This window comes from Mastigoproctus giganteus, chromosome 7, assembly GCF_048544385.1.
Source record: "Mastigoproctus giganteus isolate SK-2022 chromosome 7, ASM4854438v1, whole genome shotgun sequence".
NCBI lineage: Eukaryota > Metazoa > Arthropoda > Arachnida > Uropygi > Thelyphonidae > Mastigoproctus > Mastigoproctus giganteus.
The window spans coordinates 134,248,389-134,272,342 of NC_143581.1; the positions used below are offsets into that span (position 1 = coordinate 134,248,389).

Below are 23,954 nucleotides of genomic sequence, written 5' to 3' on the forward strand. Positions count from 1 at the left end.
ATTCTTGCACTGCTTCTATTGAAATGAGCAGAAGCCTGGAAAACAAGATGCAGGATATTTCAGAGACTGCTGGTAGTCATTGCGGTACAAGTAAACACATGGGTTGTGTTAGGGTAGCTAAGAATAGAAACAGGTGCATGTATACCTGCGTGTACACCAATGCTAGGAGTTTGGTAAATAAATTTGATGAATTTGAGGTATTGCTCAAAACATCAAAGGCAGATATTGTTGGGATATCAGAGACATGGTGTCACACAGATATAAGTAATGCGGAACTGGAATTTGGGGAATACAATGTGTATAGGAAGGATAGACAGGACAGGAGGGGAGGAGGGGTTATGCTATTAATTAAGAAACACATAAAGTCCAAGGAAGTGAAGCCAGTCGACATCGATGGACAGGGCAGTGTCGAGTCAGTTTGGTGTGACATAAGCATAGGGAAATCAAAATTGAGAGTAGGAGTGTGCTATAGGTCTAATGACTCTGATGAGTATAATAAGATATTGTACAGGGAAATAGAGTGGGCCAGTAAATCAGAGAGTCTTATAATGGGGGATTTTAATTTCCCAGATATTGACTGGAATTTGTGGGTTGGTCACTCGCACACTAGCAAGGCTTTTTGTGGATTTATTGGATGATTGTTTTCTACATCAGCATGTTCGTGAGGCAACAAGAGGGAGCAATACTCTTGATCTGATTTTCAGTAGTGATTCTTCATGCATTAAGAATCTGCAGATAAATGAACCACTAGGTGGCAGTGATCACAGTGTGTTGAAGTGGGATTTACTCAAGGAGGTAAAGGGAAGGGTTTTTGTTTTCGAAAAGGCGACTATGATGGTCTGAGACAGTATTTAAATTCTATACAGTGGGACCAACTGATGATGTTACCAACAGCAAACTCAAAATGGGAAGCATTCAAGGAACTAATCTTGGAGGCTACCAGGCTTTACATACCAACTAAGAAATATTGTTCAAGGTTTAGGCCTAAATGGTTGTCAGATGAATTAATGAGACATGTGGCAGAGAAGAAAAATGCATGGGATACATACAAATTAATGGGTGACATGGAAGTCTATGATAGATATAAGTTGGTCTGTAACCAAGTCACAAAGGAGATTAGGCAGGCAAAGGCAGACTACAAAAAATCCTTGGCAAAGGATGCAAAGAAAAACAGAAAAGAGTTCTTTACATATTTGAACTCGAGAAGGAAAGGGATGAATCAGATTGGTCCACTGGATATTGATGGTTCAACAGTTGAGGATCCTGCTCAGGTGGCTAACAATCTAAACGAGTATTTTGCATCTACATTCACGCATGAGGAGTTATTCAGGAAGGAGAATGATGTAGGTAAAGTAAACATTGGCAGTGAGCTGGATGATTTTGAACTGAGAGGAAAGTGGAGGAGAGATTGTTGAGGATAAACATAAAAAAGGCACCTGGGGTGGATGGGATCTATCCAGTTATATTAAAGGAGGCAGCAAAGAAGTATGCAAACCCCTAGCCATAATTATGAGAGCTTCTTTGGACTCAGGGAAGGTACCCATAGACTGGAGATGTGCAAATGTAACCCCAATTCACAAAGGAGGATCAAAGGCTGACATAAGTAATTATAGACCTGTTAGTTTAACTTCTGTTCCAGGTAAATTAATGGAGGCACTGGTTAAAGAAGCACTGCAGGATCATCTAGACAAGAATTCAGTTATAGTTCAGATGCAGCATGGTTTTGTTAAGGGCAGGTCTTGCCTGACCTATTTGATTGGATACTATGATGTAGTCACAAAAGAACTGGATGCAGGGAATAACTTTGATATTATATATTTGGATCTTAGAAAGGCTTTTGATACTGTTGCACATGGAAGACTGCTGCACAAATTGGAGCAGTGTGGCATTGGAGGCCAACTGCTGCTATGGATAAGGGGATGGTTGAGTGGCAGAAGACAGAGAGTGGTAATCAATGGACACTGCTCAACGTGGACTAATGTTATTAGTGGAGTTTCTCAAGGTTCAGTGTTGGGTCCGTTGTTGTTTTCGGTGTTTATGAATGATATTGATGATGGGATGTCAAGTTTAATGTCCAAGTTTGCAGATGATACAAAGGTTGGCAGGGTCGTTAAGGACACTACTGACGCTATGCTGCTGCAACAGGATCTGGAAAGGTTGAACAGATGGGCTGAGAGGTGGCCAATGAAGTTTAACATTGAAAAATGTAAAGTACTACATATGGGAAACAGTAACCCCAGAGCAACGTATCAACTCTGCGGTACTACACTGACAGTGGTGGGGAATGAAAAGGACCTGGGGGTAATTGTGCAGGCAGATATGAAGTTCTCTGAGCAGTGCAGACGAGCTGCAAGAGTAGCTCATGGTGTCTTGTCAATGATATATACAGGAATTTTTCTAACAGGGATAAGGAGGTGATTATTCCCTTGTATAAGGCAATGGTTAGGCCACATCTTGAGTACTGTATACAGGTCTGGAGGCCTCATTTCAAGAAGGATGTAGAACTGCTGGAACGGGTAGAGAGAAGGGCAACAAGATTAGTGAATGGAACAAAGGGTTGCTCTTACGAAGAAAGGCTTAAGTTTTGCAAATTACAGAGTCTGGAGACTAGGCACCGGCGAGGTGATCTGATAGAGGTGTATAAGGCTTTGAATGGTTTGAGCATGCTCAATGCCAATGGGATTCTTCATCTTGCTCAGAATAATCAGCTCAGAGGGCATAAATTCAAATTGAGGAAGGACGGATGTCGGATAGATGTGCGGAAATTTGCCTTTGGCCAGCGGGTGGTTGGTTGGTGGAACCGACTTCCATCACTTGTTGTTGAAGTTGATAGCCTGAACAAATTTAAATCTCAACTGGACAGGTATTTCGAACAAACAGAGGGGTGAAATGGGAGGGTTTTTTTTTTTTTTTTTTTTTTGGCTGATGCTGAATAAGCTTGCTTTCTTGCATCATATGCCTCTACTAATAGTAATGCTAATAAGTGACAGTGCTACTAGTAAATCAACAAAAGGAAAGCGATCGATTTGGATCAGAAAATTAAACTAATAAGAATGTGTGAAAATGGCCAAACATTAACAAGTATTGCGTGGAATTCAGATTTGTTAATAATATAATAGCAATATGTTATTAGTCATTCCCGAGTTACGTAAAACTCAACGAAGTAAGAAGTCCTGGAACGTATTTCTGAAGTATGTCGGGGACTTTTGTATTTTTGTATTAACCGGGAAATCGATTATCCGGGATTTGTTTTTTAACATCTATCCCGGAAAACAGAGAGTCTACTGAATTGATTTAGCTCTTCAGATTGTTTATATGAACCATAAATTGATAGCAGTTAGTAATCGAGCCAGCACAATTCTCTGCATCTCAAAAAATTCTAGGAAAAGAAATTTCATAATTGGATATGCTAACTCATGCCACTAACACTGCCTACCTTCAACAATTGAATATAACTGTAGACTGCAATACAATAATTTAGCCAGTTCAGTGGGAAAACAAACATCGATATCATAATTGAAAATGATGATATTTTGCTATGTGCCACAGCATCCAACTGAAAGATGATTACAAAAAAAAAAAAAAAAAAAAAGTGCTGAATACTATTAACAATTGAATGACACTACACTTGTGATATCTCCATTCAGAAAGCTTTGTAATAGTTACTAGAGCTTTCCAGAGGACACCAACTATAGCACTGTTCTTTGCAGTTCAGATCCCATTTTGGCATAAAAATTAATAAAATGTCAAGTGAAATCAACATATTTATATTACAGAAAACAAAGAAAGATGCATTCAATATAACTTATGATCAAATTTTTAAATATCACATGTCAAATTAAGGGAACTTACAAAAATACAAAACTAAAATGGAAAACACATTACTTGGTGGCTTCTTCTGTATAAAACATATATCTTTAATAAGATTAAATTTTACTTCGTTAGATTGTCTTAAGAACACTTTTTATTGATTTTTGTTCAAATCAAAAGGGACTATGAAGCCCAATAAGTCCTATTATTATTACAATAATCTTAAACTATAGGTGAAAACCTCATACCTTTGAGTAGGACTTCAGTATCTCTCAACACTCAATCGCGAATGATTATAATATGAATTTACCCCCCCCCGTGTATTGTCATAAATGAATCAAGTTAAAATAACTATTAATTAAAATAAGCATGTATTCAACTCACATATCAAGTCAAGGGAATCGGAAAGAATTATGGAAAGACGGCAGCCACCAACTTCCAAAAACCAACCAACACCACAAGCCACCATGAGAATTGAAAAACAATTGTCGTGAAATTCTAAAAACGACGACACTAATAAATTAATTCAGACATAATTCACCTATAATTTAAGATTGATTTTAGTTTATACTGGTAAATATTCAAAATTTTAGTTTTACTGTTGTTATCAATTGGTTTTTACTAGATTGACAGGATGTTCAAAGAACAAAGCTTTTATTGTATGTTGGCATAAGCCAATTTAACAATTTAAAAAAAACCACAGTAATGAGTCAATATGGATTGGAAAGGACACACATTTTTGGGCGAAGGTTGCTTGACAAAAACAGCCTGATATTTCATTGTTTATTTTATATTTTAAGTATATATTAAGCTTTGGTCCAAAAAACCGGAAAATCCAGAAATCAGAGTCAACTCCAGTCCAAAGATTGCTGGATAATAAACGGTCTGGAACCTGTATTAGTGCCGACCGGGCTAGCCGAGTGGGTAAAGTACCTGCCCGGCAACCCAAAGGTCGCGGGTTCGATTCCCGCCTCGGGCTTGGATCAAAGTACTGCAAAAAACCTTGGGAGGTGCAATATGGCCACAGAAGCCGATGTGCCAACAACTACCAAATCAAAAAAAAAAAAAAAAAAAAAACCTGTATTAGTATAGCTGGTGTTATATGGAAGTAGCATCAATAATCTTTCCGGCCTTTTCATCAGTTATTTAAATTTAGCATCAAACTTAAATTTCATTTTTATATGGCTTGTTATTTGAATTGAAATGTGTACAGCGTGCTGATTTAATTTCCCTTAAAGAGTGGTTTAATCTCTACAGTTCAATGAAGTCCATGGTAAACTCATTGGACATTTTAACAAATAGACAAAGCATGAAATGCACATTAGCTACAGGCTGCTTTTATAATAATCCAGGTTATCACTTCTTAACATATGAGTAATGAGATCAACCACCATTACGTACTAATCCTAATTAGACAGGAATTGAAAATGATGGGTTAAGCATGTTACGAGGAATATGCATTGCGGAAACCAAAGGAAGTGAAGCATTTTAAGGAAAGTGCTCTTCAGGTCACTACTAGATGCCAAATTGCAGGAACAATTTAATGAGAATCAACTGATATGTGTGAAAAAAACGCAGTATCTTTCAGTGCAAAAAAACTGAAAATTTTCAAGCAGTAAAATCTGCAATTAATTTAAAGTTGTATAAGCATACTACTAGTATAAAGCAAAAAATAAATGCAAATGATTTTGTCTCTAACTTTTTTCTGCTTAGTTTTTACACTCTGATCAGAGGTTTCTTAACTTTTGTACCTTGCCCACCCCCCCCTCCAAAATATTTCAGAAATTTCACACCACCAACCAGAAAAAATGAAAATAATAGATTTGACATAAAATTTAGCTATGGGTATACATACTTTTATAAATTAATATAAATATTAATACTAAATTATAAATTAATATATAGGCAGTTCTCGCTTTACAAGTTCCTGGATTTACGAGTTTTTCCCCCCAAGTATCAAGTATCAACAAATTTGAAAATACGAACATTAATTGCAAAAAATGAATGTTAAACACCGCATTCCAAACCACGTGCGTAGCTATACAATACAGTGTATCCCGCTTTACGATATTAATCACTTCCAGAGACACTATAGTATCGTTAAAATACCGTAATGTGAACCCAATAACACACTGTTTTTTGGTAATTCATTTCAAGATATCAGAAGTTGAAATTTTCACTGTATAACAAAGCTATTTATCACTCTAAAATGTCATTTTTAAGGTCCCGAGTGTGACCGTAAGATCATATAAAAGGTTGTGAGCGTGTTTGGTAAATTGTATTAGTTACCAATTCAAATCATTAAATCATTATATGTCATTATAAATCATCATATAACTATCATCGTTATATGTTCCGTTATAAGAATCAATTTTAAACGCATTTGTGATATTTTTCTAAAGCACATTTCTGGAGATCACTACCACAAAACAATAAAAACAATTTGCACTTTCCAGTTTATTGGGCTTTTCTGTTACTGCAAGCAATTATAAACTCGATCTTCTTGAATTTGCGAAAATACCGATACCTAGAATTGTGGTTTTTTACGTTATTATGGTGAAATGTGTTCCCCCTTTACTGAAATCTTCAATCGTATAAAAAAAAAACATAAATCAAATTTCAGAATTTTCTCTTCATTTCTTTTTTTTTAAAGCTTCGTAAACTTGTTACTCCACGCAAATTGAGTTAGTTGCAATTTGTGTGTGCCGCTAAAAAATGCTTATGCATGCAATCGTGAAATTTATAATTAAAAGAGAAGATAATCTTGGAAACCAACGCCTCTTGTAACATTTCTGAAGAAGATGACTCCTTGTGCAACAAACCAACGAGTGCCGAGCCAATAATGAGTGATCAATGAGTGTACATTTAGTCGATGATGAAGAATAAACATTCATTTGTAACATAAATAATTTCTTTATTATTATAATTTGCTTGATTTTACAGGCTACATTTTCATTTCTGTCGATAAATCAATTATTGTTTAAACAAACTAATTAGCTAACTAATTTCATTATTGAGAACGTAACCCCTATATTTAACCTTATGTCAATGGGAAATAAATTCCCACTTTACGAGTGCACACTAGGAACGAATTAACTCGTAAAGTCAAGAACTACCTGTATTTTCAATACATTCAATCTCAAATACTGAACTGTGATACACTTATACCTGAATTATGAAAATAACACACCTCCTTGAAAAAGTGTCCTCCATCATCCCACAGTTTGGGAAACTGTTCTAGAGGGATTGTACAGTCAGTCCTCGTATAACACATGGTTACACTACACGAATTCGATCATATACGATTTATAAATAGGGGAAGAAATGGCAGTCGAACGCGGAATCACCCCAACTGAACACAACACAACACGATAGGAATAAAGAGAAGATTCTGAAAATGTTTTTATGTTTTTTATATCATTGAAGGGGAAACATTTCACCATACTAAGATAAAAACCCACACAATTCCAGCTATCGGTATTATCGCAAATGCAATTAGATCGAGTTTACTACCAGTTTACAACAGATTCCACTAGCAGAAATGCAACTTGAAATTGTTTTTATTGTTTTATGGTAGCAACCCCCAGAAATGTGCTTTAGTAAAATGTGAGATGTTAATAGTGTATCTCTGCCTTTACAGTGTTGTTTATTCAGTTGCTACACGAGCGCAGCTTTGTTTATTTGTATCAAGTGTGCCTCTTCATTTTGTAATTGTGCTTTATTCCCTAAAATGAGTAAAATACTTAAAAGGTGTGAAAAGGAAGCATCCTGGTGAAGACACTACAGATTCAGAGAGAAAAAGAAAAGCAATATTGATAAACAGAGGTGGACTGGGTCAAAAATTCTTACCCAGGAAAATTTGTAGTGGCCTCATACTATGATTTATGGCCAAATCACACCGGCCTCCGGAGTTTCCCCCGATAAGGCTTATGGCCAGTCCGCATCTGTCGATAGAGAAAAAATATGATATTGTGAAATGCTTTGAGCGAAATGAAAGACCATGTGATATTGCACATGCTACAGGCCTAAATCAGGCAACGGCGCGAATTAGAAAGATGCATAAAAACAACTTTCATAGCAGGAACAACTCCAAGTGTAATTAAAATCCATTAGATCAAGACACAAAGAATTGAAAGTGATGGAACGGCTGTCATCTGTTTCGATAGAAAATCAAACAAACAAAAAACAAGTATGCTTACGACAGAAGCAAAAGCATTAGCAATATTTTATTATGTAATAGTCATAATAAAATACATATTTTATGAAGATAATTTATTGTGTTTGGTAATGTTTTGGTTACAAATGTGTGTTAAATCTTGGGTGGTTGGCATCTAACCCTATTTTTCCCATAGGGCCTGTTGTTTATATTGCACAATTTTGCATTGCATGAGGGTTTCTAGGAACACAACTATCGTGCTATACGAGGACTGACTGTATTTAGAATTCCCCTTAAAGTAATTACCACCTTCCATTAAAAAAAACAAAACAAAAAAACAATTATGTGAAATATCCTTGTCTAATGGTGAACTCACTAAATTGAGTCTGTCCACAAAATTTTAAAGTTCTGTAAAAATACACATTTTGCATTTCAGTAAATTTATCAAAAATCAAACTGGAATTAAAGAAAAATCAAAATATTCTTAAAAAATTATTAAATAATTGGATTTCTTCAATTTTAGCTATTTAAGACAACAGTCCACAACAACAGCTGGCAGTTATAGTGTCCTCCTCCAAGTTTTGAATCTTTTATTGAATCTTTAAAAAATGTGTCTATTATTAGTTTGGAACACAGATAAGAGATTAAAGTAACAACTGGGCAAATTTCAAGAAAATTCATACATAACAGACATTATTTGACATTCCATTGAAACTTTAACTTTAAGCAAGTTGGATGAATTTTACAGAAAACTTAAATTAACTAACGTTTAACTTTTAATTAACTAAGCTAAAAACAGTAATTTTTTTAAGCTAAAGAAAAAAGTAATCCTATATAGGAGCTCTGTATAACACACAAAAATCATTGGAAACCTGGGGCCAAGAACAGACATTTGGCATGGGAAAGATATTACGACAGGTATTATCAAGGTTTTGAAAAGTAAGAATATATTAAATAATGGGGTTATCTATTTTTTTTTTTTTTTTTTTTTAATGGCGACATTAACGAGAATACATGTATTGAAATTAAGGAATAACAGTAGTAGAGATATGAGAAAATTTTCTTTTATTCAAAGGCTACTTAAACAACTTGCAGAATATCAGAACTAGATGGAGATCTTTAACATAAATTTAAGGAAGGCTGAGGAGATATCTGGATAAAATCACAACACTGCTTCCATGCATCAGCTTGCATTTATGAATATTAACAGAGTGAAAGTCCAGTAATATGGCATCTGATCATTCCAGCAATTACTGGAATGATATCATTATTGTTGTTGTTGTTGCTCTAATATTATTTCTCCCTGATTGGGGGGTTCCCCACTGAGATGGATATTGATACCAGGTGTTTAGCATTGCAACTTTCTAGAGTTCCGTGAAGGTGTCCTCTGGGAGATCTATTGCTGCTAGGCTGTTATAAAGGGTCTTTGGCAATTATACCAGTGATTGCCATGATTCTCGGGATGATCTTGTTGTATATGCCACATCTCTTTGATCTCCTGTCTTATGTTCGTGTACTTTCTGATTTTTTCCTCATGGGTTTTCTGGAGGTTACCAGTGTTGGGCACCGCTATGTCAATCGGATAGCTAGCTTTTTCCTTCTTGTCGACAAGGGCATAACCCTTGTGCGGGATTGTCTTGTACGTTATTATGGCGCAGTCCCAGTACAGCTTGTGGGTTGGGGTCTCTAGTACTGCATGGGGGTACATACTTGTAATACGGTACACTTCCTTTGATCAACTGGTATTTCTTTTCTAGCTCTGATGTATTATCCTGGCTACCTGGACATGTCTATGAGTCTACTCAGTCTGGGTTAGTCACCTTGCACCCCGAAGTGATGTGTTCGATTGTTTCTGAGGCCAGATGGCATCGTCGACATATGTCACCTGTCACTCCGTGCTCCTTGGCAATGTATTTTAAATAGTTTCTGGTGTTGAATACCTGGTTTTGGATGGCAAGCATGAATCCTTCAGTTTCACGGAAGAGTATCCCACTCATGAGCCAGGCATTGGAATCCATTTTATCTATATGATCTTGATGGAGGTCATTGTATTATCTCCCACGGAGTGTCTTCTTTGCCCATCTTCTTAGCTTTGTTTGTGCCGTCTTAGCAAGAGGGGACTCCTTGCTTAGGCTGAGTGGGCTATGCCACTTGTCTATCTTCCTTATGGCCTGGTAGAATGCTGTTGCATTTTTCTGGAAGTAATCCTTCAGGTTAGGTATTTCCATTTTCTGTTGCTCAATGAGGTCTATCAGGCCCTTCCATCCTCTTTCTGAGCTATTGTCAGTCTCTCCATGGCTGACTTTGGGTGGTGTTGGTGGTTCTTGGTCATCCTTGTCCTTTTCATGATATCCTCCAGTTTGGTGGTAGTCCAATCTATGATCCCGAAGGAGTATGTTGGCACTGGGACTGCATAGGTATTTATAGTTTTAACTGTGTCACCAATCAACTTTGCTTTCAGCAAGCTTCTGAGTCTCTGATGGTACTTTTTGGTCAGGCAGGCCTTGGTTTCCTTGTGCTGTAACTGCCGAGCTTGCATCATACTAAGATATTTGTATGTCTCTCCCTCTATCATTGCTTTGATCTCTTTACCAGTCTGCAACTGGTAGTTTCAGCCGACTAATTTCCCCTGATGCAATCTGTGCATTTGTCTAGACCAAATTCCATTCTGATATCATTGCTGAATTCTTCGGTGATCCGGAGTAGTTGCTGAAGTTGCTTCTTGATGTCATCCATGTATATCAGGTGGGTGAGGGTGTACAGGTTTTTCCTTCCTTCTTTGAGGTTATATCCATACTTGCAGCTGTTGAGCATGGTGGATAGCGAGTTGAGTGCTAGAAAGAACCAGTGGGCTCAGAGCATCTCCTGAAAGATCCTTCTCCTGATGGGGATCAATCTGGTTGTGATGTTCTCAACCTTAATGGTGGTACTCCATTTTGCCATCATTGCTTCTAGGAAGTTTGTCACTGTCGCATTGACTTTGTAGATGTTCAGCGACTCTATTACCCAGCTATGAGGCATGGAGTCAAAAACCTTGCAGCAATCGATGTAGACCTTGTACAGGTTGCAACGCTTCTTGTAGGCTTGCTCTGTAACTGCGGCATCTATGGTCAATTGCTGCTCCTTGAATCCTTTGCTCGTCCACTTGCATCTGTTCTGCTGTTCGGCCATTATGTTCTTGCTCTCCAAGCGGTCTGGTATTTTCTTGGTTATGCAACTGGTCAGGATCTTGCACATCACTGGGAGGCATGTGATTACCCTGTATTCTGCTGGGTTTCTCGTATCTTGGTCTTTAGGCTTCAGATATGTGATTCCTTGAGTGAGAAACTTCGAGACTGTCCTCGAGTGCCTTATCATTCAGGTGAACTGCTCTGCTAGGTGCTTGTGTGTGTAAATGAGCTTCTTGAACCAGTACTCACGGCGTTCTTTTCCTGGGGTTTGCCAGTTGTGGGAGTTCCTGTTCAACTGTTTTACTACTTCCTCCTGAATTCCCCACTCTCTCATCTCTAGTACATCCTTGATTTTCTTCCAGAATAGTTCTATCCAGCGGGCTTGGCTGTTATGTCTGATCTCATTGCTCCGTACGTTGCTCCAGAACTCGGGTGGTCTGTTTCTGTTTTTCCCATCTTCTCCGTGATTACTGTAAAAGGCTTTTTGGTCCTCATCGATGATTTGGTTGTTTATTTTCCTCTGTGAGCTCTCTTTGTATTGGCGAGATCTCTTACTGAAGGCGAGGAGGTTCTGCTTCCGTGTGTACAAGTATTCTCCTATTCTCCAATTTTTAGTCTTGAAATGAGCGCTGTCTCTTGAGGATGCTCTTCACTCTTCCAATCAATTTCTTACTCTTATTACCCTGTTGGTACTGGGTCAGTTGGCCTATCTTGACTCTTAATTCTTCTATATTCTGCTGAAGACTTCTTTCCCATGCTGGCGGTTCCTTCTTTTTTTTGGTTCTTCTGCTGCTGGTCTCTTGTTTCCTCTTCCATTAATCCTAGTGGTTGCTATGGCAGCACAGTATATGGCTGTGTGAATCCAGTGTTGCACCATTGTTGTTGATGTAATGTGGTATTATTTGCCAATTGAGGTGGACTGTGACTCTCCACAGGATTCTATTAGGTTTTCCCTTCACATTCTGTTAGGGCCTTTCTCCACTCGTCTTCTATTCTGGATATCATGACCCCTTTTCTTTCCACTTCAGCAGCTGCTCTAGGTTGTATTTCTTCTTGCTCTTCCCCCCTGGTTTCATGTTGTCCGTATTCTTTGTTCTATGTAGTTGATCGCTCATGCCCTGTTTGATTTTTTCCAAGATTGCAGGAGCTATCAGGTCCTTAGTGACAATGGTCCTTCTCTGGTCTGCTATTCGCTGACCTGAATATCCAGGAATCATTTCAACCAGATGGTAGGTAGTATCAACCTGTACATTGTCATATCCGTTTCTAACTTGGTTATTTTGTAGTATGCTTGCATGATGTATGTATTAATTTCAATGCTCCACTTTATGCATTGCTGGCGTTTTCTTCCTTCTGGAGTGGTCACTGGCGCAGTTGGACAGGAAACACTTCTAGTTGGCGAGGCTGGATGGCCTTGCCCGTCTCTTGTGGTAGCCATACAAGGGACAGTGTCACTAGCTCCACTGTTTTCCTCGGGAATCTGTCTCTGACTTTGAGCCGACCCCTCTGCATAAGTCCTGAACGTGAGCGGCTTTATCTTGTGCCATACTTGATGCAGTATGAATATTATTTCTCTTCGACATCATCCATCTATGGAGGTGGACCTGTATAGTTTCAGCTTAGGTACAGGGGTAGTGCTGGTTATTGTGAGTGAGACAAGATGATGCTGCCTTAGCCGTTGCTCTGATTTTGGGGAAGGTATGACTGCTGTGGCAACTTTTGCAATGTTTTTTATTTTATTTATTAAACAGGTCTCCCAGCATAATGGAGATGCATTCACTTCCGCCAAAGCGGGACTCGAGCCCAGATCCATCAGGCAGGTAGTGCACTATCATAACCACCGGGCCATCGTGTCCCTTCCTTATGTTTGTTGTTTGGTTTTTAGGAGCATTAGCAACTAAGGCCATATTGCTCCGGGATATGCGGTGGTCATTCCCTGACCTTTCCGCATCCTCCATATTTGGTGGTGACAGGCTCGAACCCCGGTCTAATCAAGTAGCGTGTGCTATGCACTGCTGCTCCTTCCCACCTGGCTACGGAGTCACTGCCCCTTCCTTATTATTATTATTTTATTTATTTATCATTTTTTTTTACTTGTGCTGATGTGCAGAATGGAGATTACATCTCATTTGGCAATAAAAATTCTGAGTGAAACACTATTTTAAAGAAAACAACAATACATGCTGTTTTATAGAATTAAAATATGTTTGGATTCTGAAATTACTTTGGGGCTTAGGCAGGCCTACTACAAATTCAGAGGATAATCTAATTCTATTCATTAGAAAACAACAATACATGCTGTTTTATAGAATTAAAATGTTTGGATTCTGAAATTACTTTGGGGCTTAGGCAGGCCTACTACAAATTCAGAGGATAATCTAATTCTATTCATTAGAAAACTTAACAAATCACTAATAACTGGTAATGCAGAATTCAAGAGTTTCTTATACCCATGGATCTTGTGAAGCACTGGCTGGACATAATGCATTCTGCTTGTAATGTTTATAAGCAATGATACAGCAACTTGTCTCAACTGTTTTTCACCCAGGGGTGAAAAATGTATAAATATTCAAAACTATTCATAACAGCATTATATAGGATATATAACTCTTACCCAAAACAGATTAACTTCACATACTTTAATTATCAACAAACTGGTCAATGACTGGCATCATCAAACTCTACTTTTTGGAGGCTAGAACAGCAGTTTCCAATAACAACATAGTACTAAATACAACTGTCAAAAATCCATACTATCCTGCAAGTTCTTGTTTGCTCATAATGTTAAAAATAAGACAACTGAAAAATTGTCAGTTGTTCATCTCCAGACAATAAAATTTTTGATGACATGAAGATTTCATAAATATTTTTCAACAACCACCCAATAATCTGAAATATTTGATAATCCTGCACTACTGCAGTTCTACAGATACTGCATGATTGGCTTTCTTCTATTATTACCGAATATGAGAAACTTTGTCAGAATACACAGATGCTGAAAAATATTCCCCAGGATCAATCTCAAATATATTCCTAGTCACTGGTAATCATTATTTCAAGTTCTAAATGCTCAACCAGAAAATAAAATCAATCAAAAAATAAGAGAAATGGCAGCTATACTGCAGGTTTGGGTAGAAGCCCCATCCACCAAACAGTTGCCTACACCAGAATACAAATGAAATGCATGCTGAAGAAAGGAAAACCAGAAATTTATTCTACAGAATAATTGCTATGTTCAGCCATATGGATTCTAAAAGATTCCTCTATAAATAGAGACCTGAACACCAACATAAATAAAATGAAGATAAGCAGAAAGATTTGAAACTAACAGAGAATGAATACTTTACAAGAAACAAGGAAAGCTGTTAAATATAAATCATGAAACTTACAAACCATAAAGCAGAAAATAGGATTAGCACACGCAAGCACGCACACGCACAAAATCAAAACAATATACTTACTGCAACGGTAATTTTCCCCATAATACATTCTGGTATCCTTTGGTTTAATTTTTCATATACAACTCTATAAAATTTATCTAATGATGTGTCCATTAGTTCCATGCAGATCCAGCAGTCTCCCTAAAATCAGCAAATTTAAATGCTGTGTGTGTGTGTATGTATATATATACACACACACACACACACACACATATACAAAATGCTCAGAGAGAGAATGAAATGAAATGTTTGATGAATTAAGTAAATAAATTAAGTGAATATTTTCTAATGTAAATGATATAACCACAAAATGAATAAAAAGTGACACACTAAAGAAATGGAGAAATCAAGGTGACCTTCAATGGAAACACACATCAGAAGACATCCCACAGCATAATCTGAAAGATTAAATTTCTCTAGTTCTCTGCACTACTGGAAAGGTTTCAACTAGCAACCTTATGCATCTCAGATCGACCGTCAAAAAGCTATTACGAAGAATGCCTAATGTGAAGATATGAAAGACTTCTAGTAACGTTACAGAAATATGTAAGTTAGTGTTACATAAGGAATGAAGATTTCAGGGAACAGCTCTTTAAGTGTGCAGTACCTTCACCTTGAAAACTGATACATATTAATACATCATCTCCCAATCTTTGACATGCCAAATAAATGCAAATATGCAACTCATTGGCTCAGAAATCAAAAATAAAAATTAATTTGATATTTAATTGATTTTTTAACCTGTTAAAGATGGAACAAGTAAAGGCTTTTATTTATATTTATATGACAAACACAATTACTTAACTTTCAAAGTTCTCATTAACATATTTGAAGTCGAAATGTACATCAAAATACAATTAAGTCAAAAATTCTTCAAACAGGCATATAATACGTAGCAGGGAACAGTTCATGATTTATGAGCATTGACCAACAGAATAATCCATAGTAAAATTTCACTTTATTTTATTATATTTTACAGGATGGCCTTGATTAACGCGATTAATTCGTCCCGCGAGCGCATTGCGCAAAATGGAAATGCGTAAATCGAATATAATAACCAATAGGAAAAATTATAATTGGTCCTTGACCTTCTGGAATGTCCATAAAGAATTTTAAAAATACCTTTTAAATAACTTTTTAACTGTATACAATGTAAAAGCTAATGAAAATAATTATGGAATTAAATGTTTATTGCATAAAACAGCAGTTGCCAAACTGCGCGCCGCGGAATATTTTAAATTTTTGAGGGAAACGGCGATATTCGACATCTGTCGGACACCACGCGAACTACTAGCTCGAGGTAGTTCACAGTTTCAACATTTCTTATTAAGTTGTTTGGACCTAACTACTAAGCGGAACTGTAAGGTATTTCTTTTGGTCTGAGTGCGCCTTGAAAAAATTACTGAGACACTAAGAGTGCCGTGAACCGAGAAAGTTTGGGAACCTCTGAAATAAAATACACAATGAAGAAATGACTGTTGCGGAAATATTTGAACAGTGTGACTTTCTCTTTTCATCAATCAATTTCCGATAGCCAATAACAATTTTCTCTGGGCCCTGGCGAAATAAATATCGCAGAGAACCTCAAACCTTTTGTTTGAAGTTCTATGCGATATGAAAGATTATCTAATTCTTTTACCCTTATCTCCTTTGCGGTAACATTTTCATCTGGCTCATTTAAAAATTTGAATTTTTATGCAAGTGTGCATTGACTTTATTAGCAGGAGACAAACAGGTAACACGTCTTCTTCCGATGGAACACACCGAGGCGGGCAGGAGGCAAACGTTTTTTAATTGACCATACTACTCGCGGTAAGCTTAACGCGCGATTCAGATCTTTTTCAACTATCACATAAAAAAAAAAGATCGCGTTAACTGGAAATTTGTATCATGCATAGTGAAAAGTGGTATAATTTTTCGAATAGCGTTAACTGAAAATTGCGTTAATCGAACTCGCGTTATGCGAGGCCTTCCTGTATTTTAAATTTTGAACAATTAATTTAATGTACTCAAGAATTATAATTTGCAGTTAGATAAGCTGCTTAATTATTTGTTTTATATTTATGCTTTAATTTTTAGTTTGATGTTTTCCTCCAGTTACTATTTTAGTTGCATATTTGCATCTTATTTGAAAATAGACATTTGAGGTTGACATGGAAATTAACATTTTTCTTCCACACTACATAATGCAATGCACACCTCACTACTTAAGTAACACCACCTTGTTAATTTCCATACTTCAGGTCTTTCATCCCTTCCCATTCTTCATGAATGTTTTTTGTTGCCTCCTCAATGGACAATGAAAAAGTTACAGAAAAGAAATATGCAATGGGATGCCTTTTAATGAGGTTGGTACTTGTATCCCCCATTGCAATTAGGTCCAATTCCTATCTCAATTTCTCTATTTCTTTGGTAAGTGTATAAAATTTACTTATTCCTGTACATTCCAAGTTTTAAGATTATACAAGGTCAGTTAAAATAATGTATAAACATTTTAGTCATATTTTTTAGACCAAATAAACAATTTAAAAACAAAAGAAGTTGTTTTCATTAACTGGACAACCACTTAATACACAGAATAGTCAATCACATTTGAAGAAGTAAATGGTACTATAAGTATGAAAGTATTAACAGGTTCGACATGTATGAGAATAAAAATGTGTTTACTGAGCCAGCAATAATTCCCATATCACCTTGCTTCATTCTACAGAAAGATGTAAACCTACCAGAGATGTAAGTATGGATGGGACAATTCCTCATTTTAAATAATTGGATCTTACAGATTTAAGAATACTGTTATTGGGCAAAGTTATCCGGATTTTTAAAGAATGACAGAATTTCTGCAAGAAGAACTCTTCTTTCAGATATAATGGTACATCCAGAAGCAGACAAAATTAATTACAATTAACATTAATGGAACTGTGTATCAGGCTGTTGAGAAAAAATACCATTCATACGTCCATTCTGATGGAAAACATTTTAACTCCACAATATGAAATATGCCTAATGGTGTGTAATAGTATAAACTAAAGTGATTATTTTGCATAAAGCACAAGACTGTGCATAAGATTCACTAGTGAATGGGTTAGTGCCATTGCACAATGTTTTGTTTGCAGTGAACTGCCCAAGTAGATAAATGGCACTGCTTTAATTGAATTTCATATTGTGAATAAACCCTTCACAACGAGTTGCCATGGTATTGCACTACCTCGAATAAGTAATGCTTCACCAATGGAGAAGACTAATGTTATTTATTCTCTGCAGATACCACCACCCAGACGGTACCGTTTCAAGGCTTTGGTCTCTCCTCAGTTCTGGTGTTGCAATCGTGACAATCCAATTATGAAGTTTTAACTACACAATATGAGAGATTCCTGATGGTGTACAATAGTATAAGACGTATGAAATGGTGCCGTCTGGGTGGTGTTTGCCGAGAATAAGTAACATTAGTCTTCTCCATTTGTGAAGCATTACTTATTCGAGGTAGTGCAATACTACGGCAGTTCACTAAAAAAACAAAACATGATGCAATGGCACTAACCTATTCACAAGTGAATCTTACACATAGTCTCATGCTTTATGCAAAATAATCACCTATATATTTAATGTATTTGAAACCTCTTTTTTTTTGGTTTACAATTAGTCAAACTTTCTGTACAGGTCATAAGTGTTTTTATACAGAATTTTTAACCCATGCAAAATATGAAAAGAAAAAAAAAAAAAAAAAAATTAAGTAGCAGGATGCCAAAAGTTAAGTAAAAAAAATTTAGCATGAATAAACAAACCAACCAAGGATATTTGGGGAGGGGCAAGGGAAAATAAATTAAAAGTATGAAGTGTTGTTAATGGTCTTAGACAGTTTTAATTTTGAAACTGTTTTCTTAGGGTGAACTGATGTTATACAATGCAAATTCTAGATGAGAAGTAATTGTAGAAGCTGCCAAGCTTTTTATATCAACTAAGAGATACTGTTCAAGGTTCACACCTAAATGGATGTCAGATAAATTGATGAGATTAGCAAGAGACAGAAAACTAAAATGTATGGCCTGATTATAAATTAGCAGGGGGAGACAGAAACCTACAGTTGTACAAAGGGGATTAGGCAAGCAAAGGCTGATTATGAGAAGTCTCTTTTTTTTAATATTTTTTTAAAGAAAAGTAAAAACAAATTCTTTGCTTATCATTTTAATACCAGAAGGGGAGGGGATGAATCACATTGGCACACTATATGTTAATGGCATTACTACTGATGATCTGTTCACGTTGCTGAAAAACTTAATTTTTTCCTCCTACAATCACATGTGTGGATGTTTTTAGGGATGGGGAAACTAGAAGTAAATCTAATTCCAACTAGGAGATAAATGCTTTTGTTCTAATTGAGAAGAAAGTGGAAAAGAAACTGTTGAAGTTTAAAGTAAATATGATACCCAGGGTTGACAGAACCTATTCAAATATACCGAAAGCAGCAGCAAAGGAAGTAAACAAGCCAAAATTATGAAGGCATTCTGGATTTAGGGGAGGTCTCTACAGATTGGAAATGTGCAACATCTCTCCTATTCACAAGCAGGATCAAAGGGAAGAGGTGAGTAATTACAGGATTGAAGTTTCACTTCAGTTCCAGTGAAAATAGTGTCACTGGTTAAAGAAGCTGTATTAGCATTGGCATATGGTGACAACAGCATGTATTTATTAAGGGGAAAGATCTTGTACCACCAATCTGTTTGGCTATTAAGAAACAGTCACAAAGGAAGTGGAAGAAAAACTTGTTTAGATTTCTATAAAATTTTTGATACTGTCAGACATGAGAGTCCTGAACAAACTGGAGTTGTGTGGCATCAGAAGCAGGGTTATGCTATGGATAAAGGGGAAGCTGAATTTCAGGAAGCAGAGGGCTGCTGGATGCTGCTCTTCATGGATTAATCCTACAAGAGTAGACCCCTTGTAGTTTTCTGCTGGGCCTTTAATATTTATTAACAATACTGATGATGGCTTATCAAATGTAATGTCAAAGCTAATGTCAACACAAAACAAGATAAGCTACTAGAAGAATACTTAGGGTGTTTAGGTAAATGGGAAACTCGTTTGAAATCGATAAAAGCAAGGAAATACAGCATTTGGGTAGCACTAATACAATAACAATCCAATCATACACTACTGGACGGTGTAAAACAAAAGAGACCTCAGGGTAAGTGTATAGTCCAACAATTATGGGAAGGTTGTTAGGATAGCTGATTGAGATCCAAAAGTGTCAGAAATTTTGCCAGAAAGGACAAAGAGGTGATTATCCCAAGCCAATGGTTAGGCAGCATCATACTCCGTTGAGGTCTGGAATCCTTTTAAGAAGGATGCAGATCTGTTGGAATGTGGGGTAGGTATGACTAAGCAAAAAGCTTTATTTATTAATGTATTTAAAGCTTAGTCAAGGACACAAAAATGGTATTCTTACAATGATTTTGCTTTTGGAAACTAGGAACTATCAAGAAGACCTGATTGAGGTGTTTAAGGTGTTAAATGGATCAAGTAAACTAAATGCTGATGGCATCCTTGCTTTCACAAATAACACACAATAAGGGGACATAACCTTGAAATGAAAAGGGATGGTTTCTGGACAGATGGGAGCCAAATTTGCTTTCAGCCAGTAACTACAGTGGCCATATCTAACCTCTCAAAAGGCATCAATGCCAAATTAGGCAATGCAAGGCAAACAAAACTACAGAAATTTGCATTGTAAAAAGTAGGTATGCAGAAAGTGTACAGGAACTGTTGAAAAAAAAAAAAAAAAGCACATTATGCACCACTGCCATTTACTTTATATCAATGCTCATAAACAAAATGCAGAAAACAACCTAAAAGTATATTTTATGTACAACAGTCAAAATGATGGTAATGGTGGTTTCGGGTACTTTTCTAGATGGCACTTTTAATATTAACTAATGATTTCTCATAATTTGCCTTTGCTAGCCTGATCTTTTTCTGTGGTAAAATAGGTACAAGTTGATCTGTGGTATACAGATCAACTTGTACCTATTTTTTATCATACTGCAATTTTTTATGATATTTTTGTGCTTTATTAAACGGCTCTGGTTCATTATTTATCCATTTTGGAATTCTCCTTGTGCTATATTTGTTTAACGTACATGTCCTTTCAAGGTTTCTATGACTACAGCTTAAGCTATACCATAATTATAATATATTCACACTCTCTGAGCAATCACCCCAGTTGAGAATCATGTAACACTTTAAGTTGTCATAATCTCCTTTCGTTAATTGAAACCCATTCCTTTGCCTTTAACAACTGCTACCGCTCTCCTCATCAACCAACTTAGAACTCCATGGTCACCCCTGGCTAATGGTTCTAGCACTGTTAGTCCTATGATCATCTAGTTCATGGGGGATGATCTGCTCTAGAACATATTTTCTCTTAGTGATGTCCATAACGTGCTGATATAAAAACAGTCATCTAGTCGATTTAAAATTTTTCCCCCCATAGTAAGTTCTCCCGTTGCTCCAATCAATTAGGGGCAAATTGGAATTACCCACAGTAAGATATTCGCACTTCCTTACCCATTCCATTTTTCCGTTTGCATGTAGGGCCCTCATGATAATCTTCACAGTCAACTCATCTGTAAATTACTCCCACTCTCATCCTACTTTTACATCCACCTAACACACACCACAAATTCTCTACAACCATGCATGACTTCTGAATCACAGACAACTTTTGTCACGCTCAGGTTGCTTTTGAGAAGCATGAACCCAACACTCCTATCCTCCCAATTCCTTTTTCATTATGGCACTCATATAGTTGGAAATTTAACTGTCACAGGAAGTAGGACTATATTATGCAAAATGGACAGATAGAATAGGACAAAGGTATGTTCACCCGTGTTTAAAGCAGATGATACTGTAGAGCAGCTATATCTTTTTAAGGGCACAAAATGTAATATTGTTGTACACACTGATACTAAGAGTAAGTAGGAGATCTGATGATTTAATTAACAAATACAGAGCAATGCTGAGAAAAACTTGAGAATCAAGAATGAAATTAATACTAAGACACGACAAGCGGGAGTATGTGATGAGATCTTTCTCAATCAATTCTGACCTGGAGAGATTGTGCAAGGCTGATGGAATATAATTATTCTTAGCGTAATCTATGCTTGTTAACAGGGAAGATTGTTTTTACAGATTTGAGATACACTTAGACAGAACATGTAAGATTATTTGCTAACTGGGAGGGGGGGGGTGTTGATACACTATTTAACAGATTAACAGCAGCTGCAGGCAGAGGTGCAAGTGATTCTCTGAAAATGTTGGGGTTTTCAAGGCCTGCTGGGGATCTTCACAGAACAAGCAAATACATGGGTCATGGTAGGGTTATTACGAGTAAAATAGGGTGCATAAACAACTGTGCTAGAAGAATAGAAAATACATTTTATGAATTTTAAGTACCAGTGAAGTTATCAAATTCAGACATTACAGGATAATGGAAACATGAGGTCAATCTGATACAAGGGACGCAAAAGTTGAATAATCTCCCCCCCCCCTCTGTATGCAATGTGTACAGAGGGGGGATATGCTCTTTATGGGCTCTTAAAAGGCATATAAAATCTAAGCCTACATCCAATTGATATAAGTGGCCAGTGCAATGCAGAGAATTGCACTGGCCACTTATATCAATTGGTATGACATAAACACTGGGAAAACAAAAATGATAGTAGAAGTGTGTTATATGCCCAATGAATGTGATGAACATAACAAGCAACTGTACATATATATATATATATATATATATATATATATAGATATAGTGGATATGGCAAATAGTTAACAGTTATAAACGTAAGATAATTAATTATAATGGTGATACAATCAGTGAAAACCTAAACAAAGAACCTGACAAGGGAGAGAATATATATAGTGTGTATATATATATATATATATATATAGTGTATATATATATATACACACACCTAATTCTGTTTTTGCAAACTTTTTTTACACGAATATGATTTAACACAAATTCAAAATAAATATTTCATTCTCTTTTTACGTGAGTCATTTTGATTTAACACCATTTCTATGAATTTTTTTTGCCAAAATTCTAAGAAAAATTTTTTTATTTGTGGCATATTAGTATCATTTCTATATTACACGCACCAATAGATTGGATAACAGCTAGTGTGTGCATTTTGAAACGCGTGCTTTTGTTTACCAATGTGTAAGTCTAGGTATCTATGAATCATGAACATTTTTATTGAATTTGGTTCACATCTACGGTTTTCGCGCATTGTATCTTCGGAAGACATTTAGTAGTAAGCTCTATTTCAAAGTGAAAGAATCTTTAGTGAAATTTGTGCACATATAAATTTATTAATTTTGCCGAGTCAATAAATTGTAAGTTTACAAATTTTTCATACCTTTTTTTATTAATTATAACTGAGATATTTTTTGGTAGCCCTTATATAATGTTGAATAATTCGCCTATTACCAAAATGAAAAGGAAAGCGATTTCTTTAGAACTTAAAATTCAAATTTTAGATAGTCTTGCAACTGGACAAGGGGCTACCATAAGAACTATTAAGAAAAATGAAGATTCAATTAGGAAGTCGGTATGTTCTGGAACAAAAGTAAGTCTTAATTCATCATCATATACAAGAGATATTATAAAGGAAAAAATGGAAAAGGCTCTGGTAATATGGATAGAAGATCAGTCACAAAAAAGAGTACAAGTAGATGGAAATGCCATCAAGCAAACAGCACTAAGAATTTACAGACAGATTAAAGAAAAGGAGCCAAGCACTTCATCTCAGTTAAACAGAAAGTATGAATTTTCTGCGAGTACAGGTTGGACGACAGAGTTTCTTAAAAGGAATGGTCTTCATAATATAAAAATTAAAGGTGAAACTGCATCTGCAGATGAATCGGCCGCTAAAGTATTCCCGCAGGAACTTGCAAAAATTATTGAAGATGGAGGATACACTCCTGATCAAGTGTGGAATGCAGATTAAACTGGTTCCTTCTGGAAACGAATGCCTAACAGAACGTATGTAGCCAAATCGCAGAAAACTGCTGGTGGTTTTAAGGTAGCTAAGGATCGTGTGACCTTATTATTTTCCTCCAATGCTTCAGGAGATCGTATGTTGAAACCACTGCTGGTAAATCGAGCCCTAAACCCACGTTCAATGAAAGGTGTAGATATCAATAAACGGCCTGTTCACTGGATGGCAAAAAAGGCCTAGGTGACCATTGCTATCTTTACAGAATGGTTCAATAAATGTTTCGTCACAGAAGTTAGACGTTATATGAATTTGAAAGGTCTCGAATTTAAAGTTCTTCTGATTCTTAACAATGCACCCAGCCATCCTGTCTTGGAAC

The 23,954-nt window shown here is 36.3% G+C and overlaps 1 protein-coding gene across 4 annotated transcripts in view; it reads right to left on the reverse strand.

Moving 5' to 3' along the window:
* LOC150083211 (dual specificity mitogen-activated protein kinase kinase 4-like) overlaps positions 1–23,954 on the reverse strand; it is a 516,656-nt gene that overhangs the window by 126,622 nt on the left and 366,080 nt on the right. For all 4 annotated transcript variants that reach the window (XM_090377917.1, XM_090377916.1, XM_090377915.1 and 1 more), the window contains one exon: positions 14,598–14,717. In XM_090377917.1, the coding sequence (XP_090234043.1) occupies positions 14,598–14,717 (120 nt within the window). The remainder of the gene's footprint in view (positions 1–14,597; positions 14,718–23,954) is intronic.